Source organism: Psittacula echo, assembly GCF_963264785.1.
Source record: "Psittacula echo genome assembly, chromosome: 2".
NCBI classification, from domain to species: domain Eukaryota; kingdom Metazoa; phylum Chordata; class Aves; order Psittaciformes; family Psittacidae; genus Psittacula; species Psittacula echo.
The window spans coordinates 96352787-96380421 of NC_137737.1; the positions used below are offsets into that span (position 1 = coordinate 96352787).

The 27635-nt window shown below is 40.2% G+C and overlaps 1 protein-coding gene across 1 annotated transcript in view; it reads left to right on the top strand.

Annotated features, from left to right (window-relative positions):
* Positions 1-27635, top strand: part of TMEFF1 (transmembrane protein with EGF like and two follistatin like domains 1) — a gene marked incomplete at both ends in the record, with an annotated part of 118622 nt that overhangs the window by 71831 nt on the left and 19156 nt on the right. Inside the window, 3 exons of the mRNA XM_080610778.1 lie at positions 532-661; positions 7193-7219; positions 21022-21118. Coding sequence (XP_080466904.1) covers positions 532-661; positions 7193-7219; positions 21022-21118 — 254 coding nt within the window. The remainder of the gene's footprint in view (positions 1-531; positions 662-7192; positions 7220-21021; positions 21119-27635) is intronic.

Here is a 27635-nt window from a genome sequence, read left to right on the forward strand (position 1 = left end):
CAAGTAAAACAGACTCATGACACTCATTAAGTTAATGGGGATGGTGATTATTTTCCATCTCTTGAAAGATTATTCTGTGGCCAAAAAGATCAGCAAATCTCCCCTTAAGCACTGTTCACCTTAAATTTTCCTTTGCTCAGTTTCATACCCTTGTGCCTTGTATAATACATTCTTGTATTATCTTGAAGAAATTTTCTCCTTCCTCAGTGTTTATCCTTCAAATACTTCTAGATGCTTGTCATATTCCCTCTAGACATTACTAAGTCCCACCATAGTTATTTTGTTCTTTTAATCTTTTCTACTGAATTCTTATGTTCAGCCCTTACGGAGTTGAGCTATTATTTCAGTGGTCCGAAAGGAATACAGTGATATTGAGAAACTAATATATTTCAAATCTTTCTTTAGTGAACAGGGTTATAAGTTGCTGCTAGTAATTAATATTTACACAACTATCTTCCTGTATATTAATAGGCAGTTGAGATTAATCTCATGATTGTTTATGACTCTGTTACTTTATAATTTTTTTTTCAGTGTCACACAAACTATATTCCTGTTTGTGGATCAAATGGAGACACTTACCAAAATCAGTGCTTCCTCAGGAGAGCTGCTTGCAAGCATCAGAAAGAGATAACAGTGGTATCAAGAGGACCTTGTTATTCTGGTATGTTAAACATCACTTTGTGTCACTAATGAACAAAGTTACATGGTTAGCTCTTTAGTTTTGCCCTTAATTCCAGAGATTTTAACGTTCATGCTTTTCATAGAATGAAATAATGTGGAAATGTTCCTTTTTTTCTTTTCTTTTAGCAATCCTCTTTAGCAGTGGAATGTTTCTATAGAGAAGAAATCTGATATATCTTCTGATATGCTAACAGGTTAATAAATAAATAGTAAAAGTAGAAATACTTTATCTGAGAAAAGAGTTAGTGAACGCTTCTGTGGTATGTATAGAGGAGCCTTGATATTCGTCTAAAGGCTTACAAATTTGGAGCAGACTCCAAATTAGTAATTTCTTTAGGACTCTTTTTTTGGACGTAGAGAATTAGTGTGACAATCAGCAAGTGGCACTGATAGTCCTGACTGTCACTCAACCTGTATCCAAAGCATCATCTTTGACTAATTTCACTTTGGCTCATTACTCTGAAAGGATGCATAACTGTTACAAATTCATTGTAAATCATGTTTCTAATGGACTGGCATTTTCTGTCTTTCCACACACTTAAAATAAATGGGACAGGTTTTCACTGTCTTGAATATTGCAACATGCACTTGGACCCAGAAACCTTAGCCACCAGATATCTTCTGGACTTCTGGACAGATTCAAAGCTGGCAAGAGGAGACACATGGCTGGCTTTCTCAGAATTAAACGACTCAATAGCATCAACAATTGCATTCTTTGGTATATAAATAACACACAAAAAAAAATAAATTATGAGACATCCCTCATCTTTTGATACGCAATAGTTCTTCAGACTAACATAGGCAAGGTTACGTCTATATGGCAACCAAAAGCATGACCATGGGTCAGGTGCACACTCCTAGCTGGCTTTATGTTGGCTAGTCTAGATATTGCTGATGATATAGAAGTAGCAGCCTGGAGCTCACCGGTAGCCGCAACATCCTATGTGGAAATGAGGGTAAATGTATGGGCAGTGTACCTAGGCCAAGTCCTTGCTGCTGCTTGTCCCAGAGCTACCTCATTTAAATGCTACATGGCTCTTTTACACATGCTGCTCTAATGCCTTTGCAGCACAGACCTATGCTGAGATTAGGGGTTGTTTACTAAGGTTCAAAACAATCCTAACACTGTTGGTCCTAATACTGAGTGAAACCTATGTTTTGTACTCAGCTCAACCATGTAATTCAAGCATACCTAAGGCAGATGACTGAATCTACCTTCTTTCACAACCTCACACCTGTAAGTGATCTCTAGACGCTGCAGAAGTAGGACAAAAATGCATTGCAGTCTTGGAGCACTCACATATTCCTGTAACAATGCCCAAGGGTTATGAAGGTTTGAATTGAGAGTATGTGTTTGTTGGGTTTTTTTATTTCATGCTGAAATTATTTTAAGAAACAGACTCACAGCTCAAAAGTTTCCCTCACTGAAACAAAATACTAAGATAATGTTTTGGGAACAACAAAAAAGTGTTATTTTTTTCACATGCATTCTACCCTACCAAGAAAAAGACTTTTTGAAATGAAAAATTAATTCTTCTCAGCCTCAGGTTGCTGGCAGCTAATTCTTAGGTTACTCAGCTAGTCTGGGATTTCTTTTTTAACCTTCCTCTCCTTTTCTTTAAGTCCTACATAAACCCAGGAAACAGCATAATTTTTAGCACTTAGTGTAATAGATGAAGACATGTGCTGAGACACAGCTGACCAGCAAGCACTGAAAACATGGTTTTGAAACTGAAGGTGTAATTCAGGCTGAAAACTGCATTTGCGCTGGTGCAATATAAGTTGGTTCAGCAAAGCTCTACCAGAACAGTACCTGTGGCTCCCTGAGTGTCTGGTGTGCTCTGTTTGGCCTAAGAATATTGGATGATAAAAACCGTCACCTGGAACATCTTCCTGCCCCTCCTAGGGTCATGGTTCATTGAAGAGTCAATGTATTTGTACCCTTGATCTGTTGCACATATAAGGGAGAATCAAATGCTGAAATTAAAAAATCCTTTAAGGCTCCCGTTCATTTTCACTGAGCACTTCCAAATTTGCTATGAAAATGCTTTGTTCTGGGACCTCATTGGGAGCTAAATACAGATTCACTGGTTTCCTATCAGAGTTTCAGTTTTTCAAAACAAAGCTTCAACCTGGTGATGTCTCACCCTGAGACAATAGGATGAAATTCCCCCACGGTGTTGTAACAACTATGTAATACTTAAAGCACTCAGACTTCTGAATCACACACAAGGGTGAAACACTTCCCATTTGCTGGGGGTTGATGCCTTCTGAAGCAGCAGCACTGGAACAGGCTCTACTGGTTTAGTCAGACCTATTTCTTGGCAGGTAACATTTTGATTAAATTTTTACGCTCATGGGTGATTGAGCAACATATTTTTATATTCATTTATTTTGTCCAAGTGCTGTCAGAGTTGCAAGATCCTAAAATAGGCAAAGTTTAAAAAAGACTCTACCACACGTGCTTTAGGAATGAATAAAATGCAAGTTTTGACATTAAAAATGGTGTTTTAGAGAACTGTAAGAGAATGTATGGCTGAAATTTTCAGGACTGCATACCGGACTTGACATTGTCAAAGCCCATTTTTCAATGAAGGGACATTGTGGGACATTCTTTTATCATATATCAGCATTCACAGAGGTGTTACAATGCCTAATTATACCAGGCACAAGTTATGGATGATGGGGGTCTGTGGATTTTAGACAATGAATGTAGCCCCATGTTGCAATATACAGAGAAACACGGAAAATGTGTAAAATGCAGCTTTAGAGAAACTGCATAAAGAAATCTTTGAGAAATGCTGGGTCAAATCGAACTACATACAACTTTGGTCTGCAGCAAACCTGGCTTTTTGCATTCACAAAGGAATCATCCAGTCCATGACCAGATGGAGACAAGCAGGGCTGCAAAGCAAAGTCCTTGCTGAAAGTACTTCCCACCTTCTACAGCTTCTCCTCCTTGCTTTGTAGGATTATGTTGTGAACAAGATCAAAGCACTGTCCCAGCCTTTTTCTTTTTTATTTCTTACCCTTATCAGTTCCCTGTTTCAGTTCAGCCCACAACCAAATACAGAGAAAGGACATGCAGCAGGGTAGGGGGAGATGGCAATATCCACATCAGGGCTTCTGCCAAGCTCATAGCACCACTGGTCTTACTGATGATCTGACGACTTGGTTGGTTTACAAGGGGTGACGTTACACTGAAATTCATTCATGTTATACCAGAAGTTATCCTGAACTGGCTTGCTAAACAGATTTAAGAAACCAGGAAGAGAGTGCAGGCAGGGTGCTCAGAGCATTGAAGAAGAAAGAGTGTCACCAAGTTCCTTGATTTCTTCTGCCTCCTTTTGTTGGTGAACTTATTGTCTTTTATTAGTTTAAATAAAAATAAACTAATTTAATAAATAAGAAATAGACCTTTACAACTTATTTCTAAGAATATGTGTCCCTGTTAGCCCGCACACAGAGCCATGACTTTGACTGCTGCCAGATTTATATTATATGCACATGAAAATGTAACCACACAATGATGTAGTACTTGATATAGTGTACTTATAGCTTCTCAGTATAGTCTATATATTTGTAAGGCACAGTTCATTGCTTTCTGCTGGGATTTCTAAGGTAAAAACGAAAAAGCAAGCTCTGTGCAGAACTAGAAACAAACACAATATCTCCATTAGATTTAAGGAATTATTCTCTTAGGAGTGGCTCATGGAATGGTCTGCTTGCTTAAAATTTGTCACTGGGCTGTTTGCCCTCCTGTTTCTACTTAGCAGCTTGGAGCTGGGATTTTTTTAGGGAAAAGATGGGTTCAATTTTCATGCTAGTTTGAGTTAAAAGCCATCCCTCCTGAATGACAGCCTGCAGGCTCTTTTGGTTTTGGAGAGTGTGCCTTCTGCCTCGGCACCAGAGCAGCCCCATAGTACAGAAATGTCTCCTGTTCAGAAAGAACTGGGGAAAAAAAAGCAATTCTGACTGTAGCCTAGTGCTTACAGCATTCAGATGCTGTGTCTGATCCAAGTGCTTCTTTATGCATTTTATCCAGAAACTCGTTCATGAGTAAAAGCATCTTGCAGCAGAAGCCTGTACATTTGTGCATAAGCTTATTTTTATAAGTCTATTTGGAAAAGCGTGGCTTAAGTAAAGAGAGAGATCAGCCATCCACTCTCTAATTACTAACCTTTGGCTGGGGTGATGTTATTCCTATCCAGCTTCCCCACTTGTCTGAGCACCTTTCTTGCCAGCTCTGGGTGCATGGAGACCACTTTTGGATATCCTGAATTGGTTAAGGGCTGGAAAAGAGCAAGGCTGCTTCTCCAAGTAAGCTTGCAAAAAAATGCTACTTTTTTAATCAGCAGCTGCTTGGGAAAACCTAGCCAAGGCTTAGGAAAAATCAGGAACACTGGCTTAGTTTAGCACAGTTACCTTGGAGACAGGAGTCCTATCACAGATCCTAGCCTCAGAGGGGAGGCACAGGCTCCTAGTGAAAAGTTGAAAATGATTCAGTGTTACAGAGGGTCACACTCTTCCTTATGGTTTCTTGAGACCTGAAAGCTCAGAGAAGCGTAAATGGATCTATCCTGTTACTGTGACATCCTGCCAAGTGGAGACAGTTGCCTGTGGACTTCATCTATATCAAACCAATGACCTATAGGGACAAGTGGTCTGAGCATCAATTCCACCATTTACTTGGCTCTCTCATTACAGCTTGTACTGTATTTGTGATGGTACCTCCCTTGCACCTCATATACGCACACATACACACCTCATGGTATAACTGGAGCCCCTCATGGTGGAGCTGAGCGGCATTTCTCACCTTGGTGTTGAATGTGCAGGGGAAAGCAGTCAGAGTGAGAACTGGAAATAAAAACATGAATCAGGTCAAGCTTCTTTGAGACCCTTTAGCCTTTGTTTTTTCTATGAATTACATGTCAAAGTGGTACATGTTTGTAGGTCAGCCTACTCTCCCCCAGAACAGCTTATGACACAATTTCACCACTACAAATAAGCCTATATACTTAGCTCATATAAGTAAATTTTACTCTTTCAAATTTCTTAATGAAGCAGTACTGCATCAGATGGCATATTCCTCAGTGACTCAACAGTGACATTTTATCGGAGATTGTCTGCTTTGTCAGTAAAGTGGGTCACTATAGATGGAACAAGAGCCCTTCTGTTTTTGCATTCATTTCTCTAAGGTGATAAGCTCAGTCTATTAGACACAGAACAGTAGTATAGGAGGAAAGAAAGGAAAATTTAAGCAGAGGAGAAAAACCTCTCTATTCCTGGTACTCCATGTGACAGGAGATTATTTTTAATATGTGAAGTGACCCAGTAACGTGGAACTTCACACTTTCATCCACACACTAAAAGGAATTATTCTTAGAAATATAGCTCCTTAAAGAAAAGGCAGGGAGGGAACTGAGCAAACAAGGGGTTTGGTTTTTCCTCTGGTGTGAGCAATGAGCTCATACGTGGAAGTAAGACTCCACTTTCTGTCTGGTCTCCTTTCAGATTTATGGAAATAAATTCAGCTGCCTTCTCCATCACCAAAGCAGACATAAAAGTAGAGGTGTGGGATGAGCAGGTGTGTGCTTTGCTCCTCTTCTCATCTTTCAGAGAAGCTTGAACTAACAGCGATGGGGAACAATTCACTGACAGTAGTTGCCATCCCATCCTCTCCTCTCCGCCTCCTTTGAGCAAGAAAGGATGGGAGAGTTTTGTGACTCAGAACATTTTTAAGGGCTGGTTTTTACTGCCATGCTAACTGAAGATACATGCAGAGCGCTGCCCAGCGGGATGCACATCCCTGTGCAAAATCCCTAGCCAGCTCTGTAATGCTCTGAATTGGAGTTAGTTGGCCTAGGGTGGTGAAGAAACAAAAGTCCTGTTGACGCTTGAACTGCTAATGCAAACGGGATGCAGCCACAAGCTGTCACTCATCAGATGTTAATCCAGTCAATCTAATGTCAATGACATAACTATGCTATTAGAGCATCCTTATATGAAGTGATTGACTCAGCTGAGAGGAGCTATTTTGTCGTTATATGACTTAAGCCAACTTTACCTTGAGGACTACTCTTCTGGAGGTACTTCTGCTGTCAGGTGATTTATTTATTACTCCTTCATGTAACACTCCCAGGACCAGAGGGTAAAACCCCCAAATATTCAAAAACCCACACACCTTTCATCTCTTTTGAGTTTAACAAATTTTAATCTCTAACAGTTGAAAAAAGGCTAAGAAAGCAATTTAGTTTTCAGTACCGAATGGTGTTGTTCCTTGAGTAAAAATATCTTGACAGGGAAGACAGAGAGTAGGGCACAATAAGCATGAACAAGCTGTATTAAAGGATGCCAGACTTGATGTTGGATATTTGTTTTCACACCTGGCTCATGACATGTAACACCTGTGTAATGTTTTTACAGTGACAAGTTCCTGAGCAAACTGCTGCTCCTGGAGCAACATTTTCATTTGCTTTCTTTTTTTCTCCCCTCTCTGTTTATTTTTCAGATAATGGCTCTGGGTCAGGAGAAGGAGGTGAGTACCAAGCCCCAGTTATGCTTGCCTTTGGTCTTTCTTTTTAACTCTATGTGTGTCAGTTTTATATACATAGCTGCTGAATAGTGCATGAATTAATCAAAACTTATGACAACTTGAAAATAAGCTTTAACTTTGCAGGGTTATCTGACCATCTCAGAACAGTATTTGTACAGGAATAGGTTGTAGCTTGCATTTGACCAATGTTTTTCTTTCAGATTTGACCTATATAAATTTTTCCTTTGTTGCCAGCAGTATAGATCCCTGTTTCACCTATATTTTGCCTATTCACAGTGAATTCCTATCTACAATTTTTTTTGGCCTTCATTTCCTTAGTGTCTACAACATCTGGTTACTACTTTATCCTTGGTCAAACATGTTGCCTTAAAATGTATAGTGTGCATTATGATATCTGTTTTTGTGAAATATTTTATGTGTTTCCGTTCAAAATTGTATAGTCAAAGAGGGGATGTAGCACGGCTGGTACTAGTGGAAGTGTTCCTATCTTTGAATGCTTCTTAACCTTCTTCCAAATGTTAAAGAAACCAACCCAATGTAATTTTATCTTAATTCTCCCTTTGGTACTACTAGCATGAATACATTTAGAATGAAAAATGTGAGATACAGATACACACAGACATGGAAAAGCTATTTTATTTTTAGGCTTTGCTTGCATTAAGAAAGTGTTGTAGTTCATACATATCAGAAATCCTTTATAGCTACGTGAAAACATGCTTTTGTGGAGAAAGATCAATGGTATCATTGTGTAGATAAACAGAGAAGTTAACTTTCCAAAAATCAGGAGCTACCTCCTTCTTTCTTCCTGTATTGAGTAAAGGCAAGGCATTTCCTTCTCTTTTAATGAGGTGCTATCAGTAAATTCCTGGGCTGCTGCTAGCACATGGCCAATCTCACCTTTGTTTTCTTTTGAAGCAGTGTCTTTTTCTGCTCCAACACTTCCTCTTCTTACCTTCACTGGTGACTTTTTTCTGAAGCTCTTCTTCCTAAGATTGCATCATGCTCTCTCCCAGGCTCTATTTGCTTCTCCTTCCCCCTTCTTCACCCAGCCTGCTACTACAGCTGCTCCCTATGAGCGCCTCAGTACTGCTATGCAGTTCTTATAAGAGACAGATGACAGCAATTTAGTACACATCTGACTTTTATTTTTGGAACAATTTTGAAAGCATTTGAATGCTGTTGGGATTTTTTTTTTCCTCAGTATTTCCCAGTTGGATACAAAAATCCCCATTAAAGTCTCTTGTAAATGTTATTGTGTTGGTCTGGAAGAGATTGGCAGCTGACTGACAGATGTGGGGATTCTTTGGGTGATTTTATGAACAGTTTGGAGAAAAGTAGTCCAGAACATGTGTTTTGTTGCTTGGCTGCTCACTGAAAAGGTGAAAGGTCCATGTTCAAATACACTCATTGCTTGATTTGGAGCAGGAGACTTATGGCAGGCCCACCATCTCTTGGTAAGAGAGGTAAAGAATTGGTCTCCCTTTGCCACTGCTGTTGGTTTTGTTCTCACTTAAAATATTCATTGAACCTGCTACAAAAAGAGCAATTGGAAGGATGCACTCTATGGAAAGTTTTTGTTAGCTGGGACTCAGCCTGCTAATGAATTTTAATTAGTTATGCAAAACAGAATGACATCAGCTGGGAAGATTTGGTGATTCCTCCTTGCTACCTTGCAGCAGCGGTTAGTGCATTATCTTGGAAGGTGGAATATAGGTTCAGTTCACATCAAGCAAAAAGAATTGAATCTGGTTCCTTGGCCCCAAGTGTACACTGCCTGAGTGTTGAATAAAGAAGGGACATGCCCAGTACCTCCTGCAGCAGTTTTGTGACGTTAGCCATTTATCTATTTGGATATCTTCTGAGTGCCTTTGGGCCAACTGAAGTGCTCCTGCTTCTGTTCAGTGTGAAAACATTTGGGTTTAGTGCTTAATGTCAGATAGAAATAATATTTTAAACAACCAGAAATTAAAAATCCTGCTTAGAACCTTTTCTTTTTTGGATACATCTGATCTATTTGTGACACACTGAATTAGTACTGTCCTCATCCGCCTTCGTCACTGAACTGGATGTTGGGGTATACTTCTGCAGAACAGTTAACTAATCTTCAGCATGTTGAGTCATTTTCTGTGTCTGAAAGCAATCCTTCAAAGGGCGGAATCCACTGCTGCTTTGATTATTGAACTCTGCTCTGTCCAAAAACTCAAGGATATTTTTGTACTCACGTTATTTTCGTATCTGGAATTGTTTATGTTCCATTATTCGAGTAACTGTAATAATGTTACAAGGAGACATTAAAAACATCAAAGACTCATTATAAGTTAGGGGAATTTAGAATTAAAACCAAACTTCCAAAAGAATGCTGAATCTGTTGAGGATGGAGATGCATTTTTTGGGATCTAGACAAGAAAAAGGGCAGGAACCTGGGCAGAAGGTGACCTGCAAGGTAGAGGTGCTCCCTGCCGCACACCACAATCCTGCCTCCCTGGTTATTCCAGCTGACTGGACCATAGCTCCTTCTTAGCCTAGCCTTCCCCATTGTCTTTTGGAGGAAGCCAAGATATGCTGAGATATAATAATCACCCAGGGCTGGTAGTTTAATAATATACTCTTAGCTAAGAGAGCACAAATGGGAGCTAAATTGCATGGGGAGCTTCTGTGCCTTGTGGTTTAGGTATAGCTACTGCTTGTAAGTACAAGGAAGCAACAATGGAAGTGGAAGAACACCAAGGGTAAGTGAGAGAATGCCAGCAAGCAAGCAAACATGCTAGCTTAGACATTTGTGTTTGTTCTTCCTACGATTTACATTTCAAGATGCTAATTGCAGAATCAGTGTTTGCTATGTTTCTTAAGCACACAGTTAGGTGTGATTGTGTATGCAACAGTGATGCTTGCACACATGGAATGGATGAGTGCAGCTGCTTGTATACGTTCAGGAAGCATTGTGATTGCTGTGCAGGAGATGTACTGTTTACTGGTAGATTTTGAACTGTGAAGGAAAGTACTGGGAAGGCATCAGAGTTGTGCTCTTGAGTTGTGCTCTGAGTTGCTCACAGCTCTGTCTGTGACAGTCTCCACTGCTGAAATTAGCTGCTTGCCTCACATGCAGCTGAGATTTGTGATTCAAACTGTTCTTTCATTTTCCAGACACAGAACAAACTCATTAATGATTTGAAAACTTGACTTGATGCAGATTTTTCCTCCTACTCCCAAACTGTATGATGTTAAATACATTCATTTTTTATGTCAAAAAAAAAGAGAGTAGATTTAGAACCAATTAAAAACTCCAGAAAAGTCTTCTTCCTCAAAGACTATTTCAGACAGCATCTTGCCTTAGAAGTTGTCATGTGCCACAAAATCCTAAAGACTGTGGAACTACTGATCCACGTTTTCTCCCAAATTATATTTACTGCTACAGAGATACTAGATTTTAGGAAAAGAATTGAGAGTGGAAGAATTTTTCCAGCATGCCTGAATGATATGAAGGAATGTAATTTTTAAGGGTGAAATTATTGTCTAGTTGCCCTCTGACATTCTGGATAAGCAATTTCCATTTTCTATGCTCTGATGACACAATATTAATGAAGAGTTGTAATAAAATTACTCATTTTGTTCATTTCAGATGTCTGAGCCTTCAGTTAGCATAATAAAAATTACACTTATGAAACCAAGCTGTTGGTCACTTGTGGCAATGGGTATCTTGAAACCACTTATATGTAGAGTATGGATTGTTAATTCAGAAGTTTGAGAAACTTTAAAACCCTTGTTACGCTACCATTATGTTACATCCCTACAGCAAGCAGTGTCAGAGAGTGGGGACTCAGACCTAGGAAAGTTGCTTAGTTGAGGTCACATCTGAAGATGTGGGGATCCTTTATATTTGCATTTGATATGGGCTCCTCTGTGTAATCTCATATGATTTGTATACATTCAGGAAGCATTGTGATTGCTGTGCAGGAGATGTACTGTTTGCTGGTAGATTTTGAACTGTGAAGCTCCTTCCGCAGGTCCTGAAGGAGCTTGCAAATGAAGTTGCTAAGCCACTGTCCATCATATTTGAAAAATCATGGCAGTCAGGTGAAGTTCCCGATGACTGGAAAAAGGGAAATATAACCCCCATTTTCAAGAAGGGAAAAATGGTGACCCAGGGAATTACAGACCAGTCAGTCTCACCTCTGTGCCTGGCAAACTCTTGGAGCAGATTCTCCTGGAAGGCATGCTAAGGCACATGAAAAACAAGGAGGTGGTTGGTGACAGCCAGCATGGCTTCACTAAGGGGAAATCCTGCCTGACCAATTTGGTGGCCTTCTATGATAGGGCTACAAAACTGATGGACTGGGGCGGAGGGGTTGACGTCATCTACCTGGACTTGTGCAAAGCCTTCGACACTGTCCCACATGACATCCTTGTCTCTAAATTGGAGGGACATCAATTTGATGGGTGGACCACTCGGTGGATAAAGAACTGGCTGGATGGCCGCACGCAAAGAGTTGTGGTCAATGGCTCGATGTCCGGCTGGAGACCAGTAACGAGTGGTGTCCCTCAGGGGTCGGTGTTGGGACCGGTCTTGTTCAACATCTTTGTCAGTGACATGGACAGTGGGATTGAGTGCGCCCTCAGCAAGTTTGCTGATGACACCAAGCTGTGTGGTTCGGTTGATACGCCGGAGGGAAGGGATGCCATCCAGAGGGACCTCGACACGCTTGTGAGGGGGGCTGATGCCAACCTTATGAAGTTTAACCATGCCAAGTGCAAGGTCCTACACCTGGGTCACAGCAATCCCAGGCACAGCTACAGGTTGGGCAAAGAAGAGATTCAGAGCAGCCCTGCAGAGAAGGACTTGAGGGTGTTGGTCGATGAGAAAATGAACATGAGCCGGCTTCAGTGTGTGCTCGCAGCCCAGAAAGCCAACTGTATCCTGGGCTGCATCAAGAGGATCGTGACCAGCAGGTCGAAGGAGGTGATCCTGCCCCTCTACTCTGCTCTTGTGAGACCTCACTTGGAGTATTGTGTGCAGTTCTGGTGTCCTCAACATAAAAAGGACATGGAACTGTTGGAACAAGTCCAGAGGAGGGCCATGAGGATGATCAGGGGACTGGAGCACCTCCCGTACGAAGATAGGCTGAGAAAGTTGGGGCTGTTCAGCCTGGAGAAGAGAAGGCTGAGTGGAGACCTCATAGCAGCCTTCCAGTATCTGAAGGGGGCTATAGGGATGCTGGGGAGGGACTCTTCATCAGGGACTGTAGCAACAGGACAAGGGGTAACGGGTTCAAACTTGAACAGGGGAAGTTTAGATTGGATCTAAGGAAGAAATTCTTTACTGTGAGGGTGGTGAGGCACTGGAATGGGTTGCCCAGGGAGGTTGTGAATGCTCCATCCTTGGCGGTGTTCAAGACCAGATTGGATGAGGCCTTGAGTGGCATGGTTTAGTGTGAGGTATCCCTGCCTCTGGCAGGGGGGTTGGAACTAGATGATCTTAAGGTCCTTTCCAACACTAACTATTCTGTGATTCTATGATTCTATGAATCAGTCTGCAATTTCCCTGTTCCAAAGAATACAGTCATAAAATCGGCTCCTGATCCACTTTGTTTAAGTAGTGATTTGTTCGAGTTTGAGGCAGAACTGATGAAAGAGAAGTTACATGCTCTTGTTCATCTCTGCCAGTTGCAAATTGCAACTCGGACCTGCTGGATATACTTCCTCAACTGGAAGATGGGGATACGAAAAGTTTTTCTCAGGCTGTCACGTGTGCATCAAGAGGTAGATTGCTAGCTTGAACAAAACATTTTCTTTTTTTCTAACATGAATTTTAAGTTTTTATTTCTCATGGAACCCTCCATGTCCATCCTGTAAAAAGAACTATATTGACCCAATAAGGTAACCTAAGGAGGATTAACTTTGTAGGTTTATATGAATGTAACTTAGGATGAGCTTTTACAATTTTTTCTTCAAGGTGCTTTCTATGTGCAAATAGGTTTTGTTTTTTTTTTCCCTCAAGAATACAACTTAATACTAGCCAAGAAGGCTTAAAAAGAAGAAGTTATCTTAGTGATCTTCTTGCCCTCTTGCTCTAAAAAGATCTGGCACTCAGAAATCCTAGTGAGGTAGAAGTCCTATTATTTAGCTGAAGTAGCCTCCATGTTCAGAAGACTTCAGTCTTGTGTTAAAGCCATTGTCCTTGTCAGTATTCTAAAACAGGTCCTTGCAAAACATTGCCCAACTAGTAGTGAGACAACTGAAAGAACAGTCGGAGCCATTGGTCTGAATTCTGCTCAGATTTATAGTCACATTCTACATTTGTCCCACTGCAGATGGGAACACTGATTCTTAAAGGAAAGCTTTTTGAAGCTGAAGCTGGTTCCTTTTTTTTTGGATCAAATGTATTGGTGGTGAAGATAATTTGCTTTCATCTGGCAGTATTCCTTACTCATAAGGCTTTTCTGGTAGTAATTCCCATCAGGAATCCAGGCATACTACAATAACTTTTGAAGGAGAACCTTATTCCTTCTGAGTTCTCAGGTCCCATCACTGGTAAACAAGCACTTCCAAGCCCTTCCTCCCACGTCCCTCCCAAATAAAGGCCTTTTTTCCTCTCCTTCAGATAGTGCTTTATTTCTCTGTTTGATAGTGCTAGCAAATGGCAACTGTGAAGTTGACTTTGTGATAATGCCTTTGCAAGGATGTGTTGAAAACGTTCAGCATGTTAGGTACGCCATCAAAGAGTTAACAAATGGTAATGACTTTATAAGCCAGCTTCTCAGAGAGAAATCAGTGTCCTAAAAGTCCAGTGCTTTAGTAACCAACCAACAGGGTAAGATTTCTAAGTGTCCTTCTATGCCCATAGCATTATATATTTATTATTTTTGTCAGTGTTTATCTGTGTACCTAAGCAAAATGCACTTTTGATATTAAAAAAGATGTAATGGTAGTTAGACAGATGGCACCCAATCATTTCAGGCTTTTAAGCTAAGGAAATAACATGCTTGCAATACATATAGCGAAGTTAATTATTATTAAAATAATTTGTTTTGAATTTCTAATGCCTCTGAAATTTAATAGCTAAAGTATCTTGTGATGAACGTCTAGCAGATTGCATTTAGTAATTAATAAATTGATATACAGTATGTGCTTTTTAGCAGGCTGCCATCTGTTCCTTCCCTCACAGGGGACAACACTTATCCAGTAATTGTCACACAGTCAGGGTGGTATAAACAGACACAGTTTAGAACCTCAAATATTTTTTATTTTAATTTGTAATAATGCTACTGATTTGTTTTAATGTATTTTAATAAGACTGCAGAAACTTAATGGTGATTAACACTCTGGATAGGAGGTAACATCACGTCTTTCAGCGTATTTCTATAATGGTGTGCTACTTAGAGAGATTTTAGTGCTGATTCTGTCATGTGGCTTTTCACTGAGTATCACTTTAGCTTCAAATAGCCCTATTTATTCCTGCTGAGATCCTACTCCCTGTAGGTAAAATTAACACTGAACTAAAACTTGCAAGAACTTGTGTGTTTTCACCAAATGTTCAGCAAGACAGAGGAAAAGAACCTGGATGGGGGGCCCAAAACTGTTGGTTGATATTCAAGGATCACCTACTGAGGGACCTCGACACGCTTGTGAGGTGGGCTGATGCCAACCTGATGATGTTTAACCATGCCAAGTGCAAGGTCCTACACCTGGGTCAGAGCAATCCCAGGCACCGCTACAGGTTGGGCAGAGAAGAGATTCAGAGCAGCCCTGCAGAGAAGGACTTGGGGGTGTTGGTCGATGAGAAAATGAACATGAGCCGGCTTCAGTGTGCGCTCGCAGCCCAGAAAGCCAACCGTATCCTGGGCTGCATCGAAAGGAGCGTGACCAGCAGGTCGAAGGAGGTGATCCTGCCCCTCTACTCTGCTCTCGTGAGACCTCACTTGGAGTATTGTGTGCAGTTCTGGTGTCCTCAGCATAAAAAGGACATGGAACTGTTGGAACAAGTCCAGAGGAGGGCCACGAGGATGATCAGGGGACTGGAGCACCTCCCGTATGAAGATAGGCTGAGAAAGTTGGGGCTGTTCAGCCTGGAGAAGAGAAGGCTGCATGGAGACCTCATAACAGCCTTCCAGTATCTGAAGGGGGCTATAAGGATGCTGGGGAGGGACTCTTCATCAGGGACTGTAGTGACAGGACAAGGGGTAAGGGGTTCAAACTTAAACAGGGGAAGTTTAGATTGGATCTAAGGAAGAAATTCTTTACTGTGAGGGTGGTGAGGCACTGGAATGGGTTGCCCAGGGAAGCTGTGAATGCGCCATCCCTGGCGGTGTTCAAGACCAGGCTGGATGAGGCCTTGAGTGGCATGGTTTAGTGTGAGGTATCCCCGCCCTTGGCAGGGGGGTTGGAAGTAAGTGATCTTAATGTCCTTCCCAACCCTAACTATTCTGTGATTCTATGTTTAGGCCTTCTGTTGGTGAAAACTTATTCTGAACAGGGTTTTCAGAGAGGCTTGAACTTGCTTGGAAAGATGCCTGAGCCAAGGGCACGAAAGGACAGATTCCTCTTGTGCAGGATGACAGATTACAAGTGAGGGCAGGTTCATCTCATGCAGCTTGAATAGGGCCTGCAGAACAATGTTAGGCATTTGTGAAATTGTGGGACACCCTCCTTGGCATCTAGTGACTTTCTTGTCTTCCATTTTCCACCATCATCTACTTGTACATAATTTCCCTGGTGGTTACTCTGAAGTTGTCATGACTTCCTTTGGAGAAAAATGAGTTAGCTGCACCTGAAGCAAGGCAGTGGAGTGGATGGGTATTCAGGTTGTCCAGCCAGAGGGTCCTACAGTGTAGAAGCTGATCCAGCTCTCACAGTATGCCAGCTTCCTGCACCATTATGCATGGTGTCGTGCATAGAAGCAAAATTTAAGTTGTCAGATATGTAAAATACCCAACACATAGTAAGGGTAGGGGTTATAGGGAGTCTTACAGTGCACATCCGCAAGTCCTTTGCTTAGAAGTACACATGTTATCATAACCACTGGGCAAATATATCACCTTGGCTGGGGCATCAAACTTCAAACTCCCCTCCTCCAGGTACCTCAGTCATAAGTAGACTAGGCATCCTAGTGTTAAACCTCTAATACCCCTTCTTGCAAAGTCAAACTTCAAAGGCTGGTATCTTCACTGGAACATGCTCACAGCTGCAGTCTGTGGTCTATACTGCGTAGGGAAAGCATCTTTCAACCAGGTATGGATCTCTGGCTGTACCAAGCCAGGCTTCACTTCTCAGCCAGCTGGGTAGTTGGGTAAGAGAGCTTCCACAGTGGTAAATATTACTGTTGCATACAATCCAGCAGCATGGTAAAGATAATTCAAGATATCACTTACCACAAATTTGGCATAGCTAAGAGTAGTTGTTGCTCTTGCTTTAAATACATACTTACAGACAAAAGAACAAGTTAGCAGCTTTGTTTCAAATTACGGGGACAATCTCCATCTAAGTGTGTCATTAACATTGCCCCAAATATTAATGGAAGAGAGGGTAAGTCATTAAAATGTTCAGTGAACTGCAGCCTGTAATAAGTGGATGCTGTGGACTGTGGCATTTTGAGAGGAATTTCCAATGCTAGCTGTACTGAGAGAATCACGGTCTGATCACAGGGGGTGGTATGTTCTGCACTTTAGGGTGCAGAAGGGGATTTGTTGTGGCCCTTCCTCTTTTTCTAAAACCTTTTTGAGATTAGCTGCTCCTATGAGGCACTATACTTCCAAACCAGATAGAAACTGGTTTTCAGAGGGGCTTTCCCAGACAAAACAATCATTATTCCATCTGTACATGGCTACCAAATAGCTGCAGCTCTTGACAAGCTCCCCTTGCTTCACTGTGAATAGTGACAAATGCATACATGCCGTGAAACTCCCTTTCCAGGCCGTGCCTTGGGGTGGAACAGACTTCACTTTGACATGATGCTTTTTGCTTCAAGCCTGATGGAAAGCCTTCAGTGGAAACCAAGCCATATTACTACTGCAGGAACACACAGATGAGTTGCTGAGGGAAGCAATTTACTGCTGGCCAGTTCCTCTAGAGCTACTGCCTGTTTTCAGGTTCTTACCCTGCGGCTCCTAAGATATAACTGGCCATCTTCTGCAGAGGAATAATGACTTGAGGAGAAGTGTTAGGGATCACTGCAGCTCAGAGAGACAACTGGGAGTCACAGTTACCATCCTTGTGACTTGTTTCTTTTGAAGGGCACAGCATTAATGAAGTACTGCCCTGAAACACAAAAGGAAGCTGAAAAGAGAGGGAAAATGAGCTTTCACTCATTGTGAAATTAAGATGTCGAAGAACAGAATTAATCAAGATTCCAACTAAAGTGATGAGAAGAAATTCCGTAATCATCTATACATCAATATTAGAACCGTGCTTAATAAACAAGAGGAGCTTAAATTTCTCATTTAGGAGCATATTTTGACCTAATTGATATTACTGAAACCTTCTGGGAAGATCTGATTGATCTGAATATTAAAATTAATGGCTATAACCTATTTAGGAACAATCAAATGTGGGGGAGAAAGGAGAAGAAAGGGACAATCTGTCAAGTGATGCATTGTCTATTTGGAGACATTTGCAGCAGAGAAACTTATGCTCTCAAATATTAATGGGTTAACTTATTTTAACAGAACACAAATGGGGTATGGAAAATGTCTGCTACCAATTCAGGCTGAAAACCAGTATTCATCTATTCTGTATTGATGGGAAAACTCTATTCAGTCTAAATTATACACAGTGTCAGATGCTGCTACTACTAAAACATGATGCAGCAAGTCATGAAAGAAGCTCCTGAAAATTATAGATGACTATCACCTAACTTGGAAATGTTGCATCAATATGCATTCATCTGTGTTACACCTCATCCTGACAGGTGTAAACTATTTATACCTAAGGTGCAGGTGTTCTTGACTTGCACATATTTATTATATGCAAAGTACAGTACAGGTAAATAACTCTATATAAATGGGGTCCAGCAAGTTCCGATCAAGAAAGAAAGGCCACAGTTTTTCTAAAACAAATCTAACTTTAAAAGGTAGAGAAAGCAATTTTAGGGGGTGAGAAGAGAGGGAGAGGGATTTACACTGAATAGTATATAAAAACAATGATCAAGTAGTTGTGGGCTGTTGTTTATGAAAAATAAAAGGTGTCAGGGCATTCAAAAGGAGCAGAACTAAAGCCCATGAGGAAGGGATGTGCACGTGCATGTGTGTGTGTATGTGCTGCTTCGTTTGCTCCATTACAAAATTGAAATGCTAATAGTGCAGTGGAAGTGCTCTGTAAAGCATTCGGGTTGTGTTTGTAGTCAAGTTAGATAGCATATATAAGATATGATGAAATATTTTCCGTGCTAGCAGTACTGCAAAAGGTTATTAAGCACCGAATGTTGAAGTCAGGTGTTTTGTAACCAGCAGGTCTGGCTGAAAAGCTTTAAAAATGGGTGGTAAAGAATTCTCTGGACTGACAATGACTTCTTTGGTCTCTTTTTCTTCAGCTGAATGATAAGAAATAATGTGCAAATATTTTGGGAAAAGATAAATGTGATGATCGGAAGGGCTACAGCCTTTCATACTGGCATCCGTCAGAAGAAAAGCAGTGGAACAGAAGGCAAAAGAATCAACTGAGTACAGAATTAAGGGAGGGAAAAATATGTAATTCCAGTCATCATGGGCTCATGGAAAACCTTTATTGAGAAATTTACCTTTTTCTTAAACCTATTTTTCCAAGAAAGACATTTGTACAACAGAACATTTTATGTAAGTGTACCACCTCAAAACCATAACCTTTCTCAGTGGAAGGCAATCTCTCACACAAGTCTAAGTAACTAGAATGTACAACATCCACACAGTGCACATCTGATGGGGAAAAACATTGCAAATCAATAGATTGTTATATGATTGTTAAATGTTACGGAATCATTACAAAATGAGTGTGTTTCAAGGGACTGTCCTTGGCCTCGTAACCCCTTCCACTGCTGACCTGGGAGCAAATCAGTCAGTACTGATTTGGTCTGGATGACAGAAAACAGGTCACTGAGCTAACAGTATGCACAAGCAGGTGGGATCTTAATGTCTGAGGACAGGGTTATGTGTAGTGAGTCCAGGATATAGGCAATTTTTCCTCAATAGCACCCTCTTTCCTACTGACTGATCACCCTGAAAAGGACTCATTGGGGAATAAGGTGAATGTGAATAATAATGGTCACAGCAGAAAAATGGTTATTAGATGTTTTACCTGGAGAATATCATAGATGGTAGTTGGGTTTTATGACAACTCTCCTGGAGCAGTGTGTCCAGCTCTTGTATCTGTTGTTCTGGAGGTGCTAACATGCTGGGGAAGGGTGTTGAGGGTCATAAGAACAGCAAAAGAAGTAGAAATATCATGAACAAAAGTCATGAGCAGTGCAATTTGTTTAACTTACTCAAACTGTAGGGGATCATTTACTGTCATGGAAAAGTGAAATCTGTCACTAAAGACACTTAGGATGCCAAACTGAGGCATAGGAATGTGGTATCTAGAAAGAAGGAAAAATCAAAGAAGATGTACATTCGTAAAGATAAAAGCAAATGACCTCTACTGCAACTTAATAAGAGTAGTGATAGAAAAATGTACAGCATGTTTAGACAAAAGTTAATTTGAGAGGCTCACTTGCACTATTCCTCATGTAAGCACAGCCCCACAGGTAGGAGGGAGAGACTCCCTTCAGCCAAGATCCAGGAAAATTAGGAAGGACTGGTGTGGATCTAAAGAATGTAAATGCAGCTGTTCAGTTGGTGGTGTTTGATTTGCTGTTGCTGAAGCACACAAAGCTGCTAAGCTGCTATGAGAAAAGGGATCACTTTGATCTCTGTCCACCCGACAGCCTTGTGTAGTCAGCTGTACGCCACCACGATACTGCGATATGTTAAATGCTTCTTGACTCTCTCTGCAGATTTCTGTGGCTTTTTTCCTTCTGCTCAGATGTATAGTTCTCCTTTATCACCTTGTTAAAATAAAAACGAGGAGTGACTAATGGTAGTGAAACAATAAGAGTATATTTTATTTCTCTTTTACTTGGTGAAGAGTTTTGTTGTACATGTCAACAGTAAGATTGGTGCAGATATTTTTAGGATCAGCATATTTGAGATACTAGTTTTACTTTTTAGGATATGTGGCATTTCCATTAGTTTCTTGTTAAGATTACTTTTTTCTTTTATCCTGTACAACTGAACAGAGTAATCTGGAAAATATACCACAGCATATATATGAGCACAGTCTAATCTCATCGTTTGGAATCAGAACGGAGACAAAATGCAAGCAGTAACCTTGCATCTAGGATTGCAGTAAGGATATCTGCACTTAAAGACTGTCAAGGAAAATAGCATCTAAATCCCCACTACCTGATATTCAAGCACATTAAAAGGCACAGGGTTTCTACATTATCAGTGCCAATTAAGAGTACATGTGACTGGGACACATGCCAATGCCAGTTGTGTGTCTGGTGGAGCAAGAATAAATACAAATCATTGAAATGAGAATAAAGGAGGAGTCAATCAATGAAGCATTAGTGTTTTCAGGGATGCTTTCTTGTCATTGGTACAGTTTTACCAACCTCCAATTGCCTGATTTTGGAAAGGGAGCACTATTAAGGTTAATAGCTTCACTGTATGATATCTGCATGTTGACAATATACCTGAAGGCAAATGGATTTAGGTAAGCAAAACCAGAGCTTAATATGAAAGTCACGCTTTCTGTTAACAATATCATATTTATTCTAGAGTATGAAGGATCTGGGACAGAAGTTCAGAGAAAACACTCAAAATGCGGAGTTTGCAAATATAGGGCTGAGTGTGACGAGGATGCAGAAAATGTTGGGTAAGTAATAAGTTTTCTTTAACAACATCAGCGAACAAAAGTGGGGGGAAATGTTAAAAAAAAGGAAAAGTACATGATCATGCTTCACTGTATTTGTTATTCCTAATTGAAGCTTTATTGATGTCCAATAATAATATGTCTGTTGTGTGTCTGTAAAAGCAAACCATCTGCAGCTGCAAGGTAAAGGAGGAGAACAACAAAGAGGTATATTGGAAAATCTTTATTGAATATTTTTTTCAAACAAAGGACCTTGATCTGTTTTATCCTGGCAACAACAAAAAGCAAAACACAAACCGAACAGGTTTAATTCATCCCTGGGATTTGTTTTCTCTATGTTCTGCTTGTTCATAAAGTATTACAGGCAGTTGTTTCTATCAGTGCGAAGCTTGAACCTAAACATCAAGTTGAACTTGTGACCTGAGCCAGTCACTTCTTCCAACCTCACGGTGCCACTTGAGCTCTTAGATGCACCCAAGGAAAAACTGATGAAAAACACCAGTTGTTGTCAGAGCTCAAAACAAGTGGTTAAGGAACAAGAAGATACTAAAACCAATCCATAATGCAGAAGCAGATGCACCAAATTTCCCTACTCAGGATGCTTGGTGGTTAGAGTATGTGGCTGTCCAGGCTCTGTGTGGCTGTCAGAAGGGGCAGAGGCATTAGGGAGGAAAGGGCTCAATTAGACATCCCTGTGAGGGTACTGAGGTTTGTTAGGAGGTAAAAGAAGTCCCATCTAATTGATGAGGCTTTGTTTTCCCGCACCTATTTTCCTGGCAGTGGTCACCAGTATAGAAGAAGCTTAACTAGTTTCTGGGCTGATGCCAGGTATTGGGATCACTGCTACAGAGGCAGCGTGTGAAGGTGTTTTGAGAGAAGTGCAAATGGTACATTTTTGTGTGCATGGAGGGAACAACATCTCAGAGTAACAGTGCCTGAACATCGCTAATTGGGGGAAGCTTCTGTCTTCCAGCTGGAGTCCATTTCATGTTGAAATATGTCTTAATTGCATGAGATTTTATTACAGGATATCAGCATGAAGGCATTTCAGGCTGTAAAGCAGCTTAGCGCTAATATTCAAGGTGTGTATTCAAGAAAATCATAGCATACAAGGGAAACCAAAATGGTAATAGTACTCATGAATACTTCACATTTCATGAAATGCCACAGTACCAAGGTAGGCTTGCTCTTTTCTGGAGAGACAAATGAGCTGTAGCTGGTTTTTATAATGCTAATAATTTTCTGCAATACTGCTTTGGTCTGTTCAATTTATGACTGGCAAAATCGACATAGATCTGTTTGTTATATGCACCGAGATGTGCTGTTGGCTTTGAAGATAAATCCTGAGGCATACAATTTCAGTAAAAGCTTGCTTATTCATTCTGTACTTGTGGAATTTACATTCCTATGGCTATGTAGTATCTATGAGTTAGAATAAAGTTAAGGAGAGTGGAAGATTTATTCCCTACATCCTACTCACTTAAAATGAAGCCATGCTTCATCTTCTTGACAACAGGAAGAGAGCACTCTTGCCTCTAAGATTTCTTTAATTAGTCCTCATTAAAAAAATAGGTGAAAACAAAACTTTTTATGTAGAAAATACTCAAAAGTTAGAAAATGTTCCCATGAGGGTTGGTCACAATCTGTCAGATCATTTCTTTCAATTTTGTCAGATTTCCAGCCTAAATAATTTAATCTCATTTTATTTGTTCCAGTATCTTTGACCATTTTAATAGTCTTTAGTGATATTCACTGTCTGTTTAGACTTAGATTTGGATCGGGCTCTGTTAACATGGATTGTCTTCACAACGTTGATTTTGGCAAGCCGCATAGAAAGTCACAGACTTGCTTGAGTAGAAGTTAGGAGCTGGCTTCTTTTCCTAAAATTAAAACAGTTATTTACCTGGCAGGAACAAGATGGAATTGAAATCTTCTTTTGGGAACATTTTATACAGCACCCCTTAAAATGCTTTTTGCACCTTATTTTTACTCCCTTTCCTGATGGGCTTCAACATGTTTTCAACCTCATAAAATTATATCATGACATAAAATTACTGGCAGTACAAGTACCTTTCATCAGGCTTGTATAAACACTGCTAGGCTTATATTATTATTTAATTCAATTTTGCAGCATATTGCAACCACTGTCATCCCTAGTTCTAGCAAATCACAGCCACACCATGATTTCATAAAAATATTCTGGTTTTTATCTTCTTTTTTAAGCATGAGAATGGCCACTGTAACTGTTTTGAATAGTGAGGTAATATCTACTGAATCGCAAACAAAAAGTACATCGAGTTCCGTTCAAGTAAACTTCTTAGGCCCGGGTAACGCCTGCACTTTGTGATGCTAAGGCTTAATAAAGTGATTCACATGATTACAGAAGGCACTTTAAAAGGATTTTGCTTCATGATAGTAACTGAATGAGTTAGTTGAACTGTCTGCTAATGTGCAGTAGACAATCTCAATGCATATTAATGAGATGTTAATACTTACAGTAAATATACAATTATGCATTATTTTCATCCTTTTCCAAGCCATGCAGTCTGGGACCTTATAAACATCAGCTCCTTCTGTTCCGAGTGCTTTTGAGAAGCAGAATGGAATCTATATGCCTGTTTTATGAATAGAGAATCTAAATTATGGATAAAATGATTAATCAGTTGGTGGAAGGGAAGACTTTTGTGCCACAAAATGTCAAGTGGTTTGAGGTAAATGGGCTGTCAACAGGCCAGCCACAACAGCCTAGAGCACAGAATAGGCAAAATTTCCCCCAATAACAGAAAGATCCTGCTAAATACAGGTCTATTCCATGTGGACTGTAGTTCGTCTTTTGGGCCTGGAGAGATGTGAGAGTCCTATGCAAAAAACGATGGTACCTGAAGACTGTAGGATGTTTCTTGCAACAAAAAAGCAGGAGCAAGACTACTTGGCATTTCCTGATTTTTATAGTTGGATTTACTGATGCCTAAGCAAGTCCTTTCTTCTTGGAGGAGGACAGTGATAGTGCGAGGGATGACGGACACATGTCAGAGCATGGGAAATGCTGTTCTGACATAATGGAAAGTGTTTCCACCATGAGGGTGGTCTGGCAGTGGAAGACTGTGTCTGGTGAGGCAGTGGAGTTTCCAACCATGGAGATGATCTGAACTTGATCAGATACATTCCTGGGCCAGCTTTGAGCAGAGGCTTGGATTAGATGACCCCTACACATCCCTTCAAGCTTAAATTATTCTGTGATTCTGTGGTGCTTTTTAAAAGCAAATTTAAACAAGGTCAGTTGCACACAGCTTAGATGCACTCCATATTACAAGTTAGGGATGTTTTCTGTTGCTCTTAAATTGCATTTTTCCCTTGGAAAAAATTGCAGACTTTTAGTTTTCGTGTTTGGCATTAAAGCGTCATTGCTGTCTCTGATCAAAGTTGCTACATATGCTTTTATTGCACAAGATCACACATAGTTTGAAGAGTTCAGGCTTTGCACAGAGTTTTAGGTTTGTATCTTCATTTTGTTTGATTTCTCAGAAACATCATCTATCTAAACCAGAAGTGGTTACAACGCATAGTAAATTGAATGAAAATAATATAAACAACTTTATAATTTCCACTGCCTCTGCAGAAGAATTTCAGTCGATTTTAAGTGGGCTGATTGAGACAAAGAAATAAAGACCGAGGAGATGGCTGTCGTAAACAGCATGTCATACTGAACATAGGAGACTGATGTTCGACTGTATGCAAATTGGTACATTGCTTCTTCATATAAATGCAAAAAGGAAAGAGGTTGAGGAAAAATCACAGAAATAGATTTCTCCTTTTATTCTTCTTTTCTCGTACAACTTATAAGCACTTTAAAAAGTTGTTAGTTTATGGGCAGGACATGCTTTTCAAGAGCATAGAAAATCACTTGTAGATGCACTGCTACTCTTAAGTTGCATAAACATGTACTATGCCCTATTATCTGTAGAGTGGTTTTCTGTAAGTCTGTGGTAACATGATGCAGACAACAGGTTTCACAGAGATTTAACCATAGAGCATTTTTTCCCCTTTGGCAACAAAAGGGAAACATAGATTGTATACGTCATGGGAAAAGCTGCTACCCAAGACAGCTCATTCAGTACCTCCCTTTCTACCCTTCCCATCAAAATGCCTCTCTGGCCAGAAGCTTCCTCTGCTCTGTTGAGAAGAAAATGTTATAATGTATAATCATAGAATCATGGAATGATTTGGTGCAAAACACGTAGCAGGGAAGTGAAAAAGTAAATAAGAGGTTGGTAAATTTAAACTTTTGTGTGGGAAACTGGCCAGAAACCTGGAAATGTAGGTAGCACAAGGGCAGTTGTGTGTTTTCTGCTGGAATTTTGAATTGGAAATGCAGTCAGGTTGAGAAGTGAAGATGGAGGTGGCAGCACAAAGCTGGGGCCACCTAGAGCTGATAGGGAGTGCACCTTCCCAAACACATATAGTCTGCTGTTGATATACTCTGGAGTATGCAGGCTGCAGTCTTAGCATGCACTTGACTTTTCAGTTGTAGATAGAGATAAACAGATCATCCTATCAGTACACAATCAAAACAGTGTACTGATAATATTGAAACACTTAACATAATACAGCATGAATGCAGAACAAATGGAAACAGATGTGGTTGTAAAATCATTCTCATCAATGTAACACTTAAATGAACTCTTTCTTCAATGAAAGCAATGTGTATAAATACTTGTAATACTATTGTGACCGTTAAGGATTCCAAGTGAATTTTTAAAAAGCTCAGATAAATAATGTTCAGTGTAATCTTTATAAAGCTTCTAAACAACACAATAGCTCAGTTTATTGCGTATGATTGAAACTGAAATTACTATTTATTTACAGTCTTTGGAGAGATGAATAACTTTCTTTTATTATTATTATTATTTTACAATAGCCACCTGCAACACTGGCAAAGAAACTGATAATAAAAACTATTTTGTATTGTGATTAGAAAGGTGGGCTCTTAAGTATGTATATTTCTTGGTGAGACTTCAATTTTCAAATGGTCCTTATTTCCATAAGTTTTTTAAGGCTTCTTACTATTATTTGGTCTTTTTTTCCACAAGTTTCTTCTTACACATACCGAAAGAAAACATTTTAATACTTGTCTATTAAATCTAAAAAATATATTTATTACATTTATAGTAAACAATAAATATTTATACTATTTTAATATTAACATTTAAAATATACTGAATCAATTGAAGAATGGTGGTTTCAGCTCACATTTTTTTCTTTCAATGTGAAACATCTTTCCAATATAAGTAGTAGTGGTTATGAGGAGTTATATCCTCTGCTCTTGCACTGTGTTATGTGGTGTGTCCCTTTCCTCTTGCATGCCAAAGCACTGCTGAATACTCAAATAAAACAAAACATCTAATAATTGTCAGAAGGAATGTTGCTTTGAAAAGCATTTTAAAGTATGTTGTAAGTTCAGGAAAATATTGCACAGAATGAAACCATGAACTGTAGAATAATGCAGGTTGGAAGGGATCTCTCGGAGGCTTTTGGGTCTAAGCTTTGTCCCTGCACTGCAGCCAGGGGTAGTTCGCTTAGGTGACTCAAGGGCTTCTGCAGGAAAGCCCTGACCATCTCCATGAAGGGAGATTGGACATCTAGGCATCTGTTCAGGCTGCTTATTATTTGAGGAATGATGTCCTTCTGTTCAATCAGTATTTCTCTCACCATGAGTTGCAGCTGTTATCTTTCGCCCCTCTACTGTGCACGTATGAGAAGAGCCTTTCTCTGTCTTAATAACCGCTCCTGGGTTGTTGTTGACAGTCACCTCCTTAGCCTCCTCTTCTCCAGGCTGAGCAAGCCCATTGCCCAGAGCCATTCCTTACGCAGCACATGCTCCAGCCATTTACCCATCACGGTGGCTCACCACCAGACCCTCTCCAGTTTCTCAAAGTACTTGTTGTTACTGGGGAGTGCCAAAGCTGGACAGAGTGCACCAGACAGGACCTGATGAAGGCAGGGTGAAGGACAATAGCTGTTTACCTTGCTCTGCTGGCAGCCCTCCTGTAATGCAGGCCCCAAGCCTGCTGCTCCCCTGGACCCTCATGTGCTTTTCTGCAGAGCTGCTCCCCTGCCAGTCCTCCCCTAGTCTGTCATGTGGCTTTCCCTGCATCTTCAGCCTTCAGGGAGGTTGCCCCACCTTGTCAAGGCCCTACTTGAATGGTCATCTTGCCCTCCATCCTCTGCTCAGTAACAATCTTCCTTTCCTTTAGTCCCTAAATAGGTGGAATAAATTTCATTGCTTTTAGTTTAAAACATAATTTTTCTCCTTTTTTTTAGTCTTTGATAAGGAAATCATTAACTTAAAATAAAAATAACCTCACTGTAAAGGTTCAGATGTGTCATGTTCTCAGTTTTCCCTATATTTTCGTTTTTAACAGATGAAATATGGAAATGAGATTCTGAGCACATTCAGTCTTTTTTTAATGTGTACTATGCTGTCAAAGATCTGTTTTGACTCATAATGTAGATTTTCAGA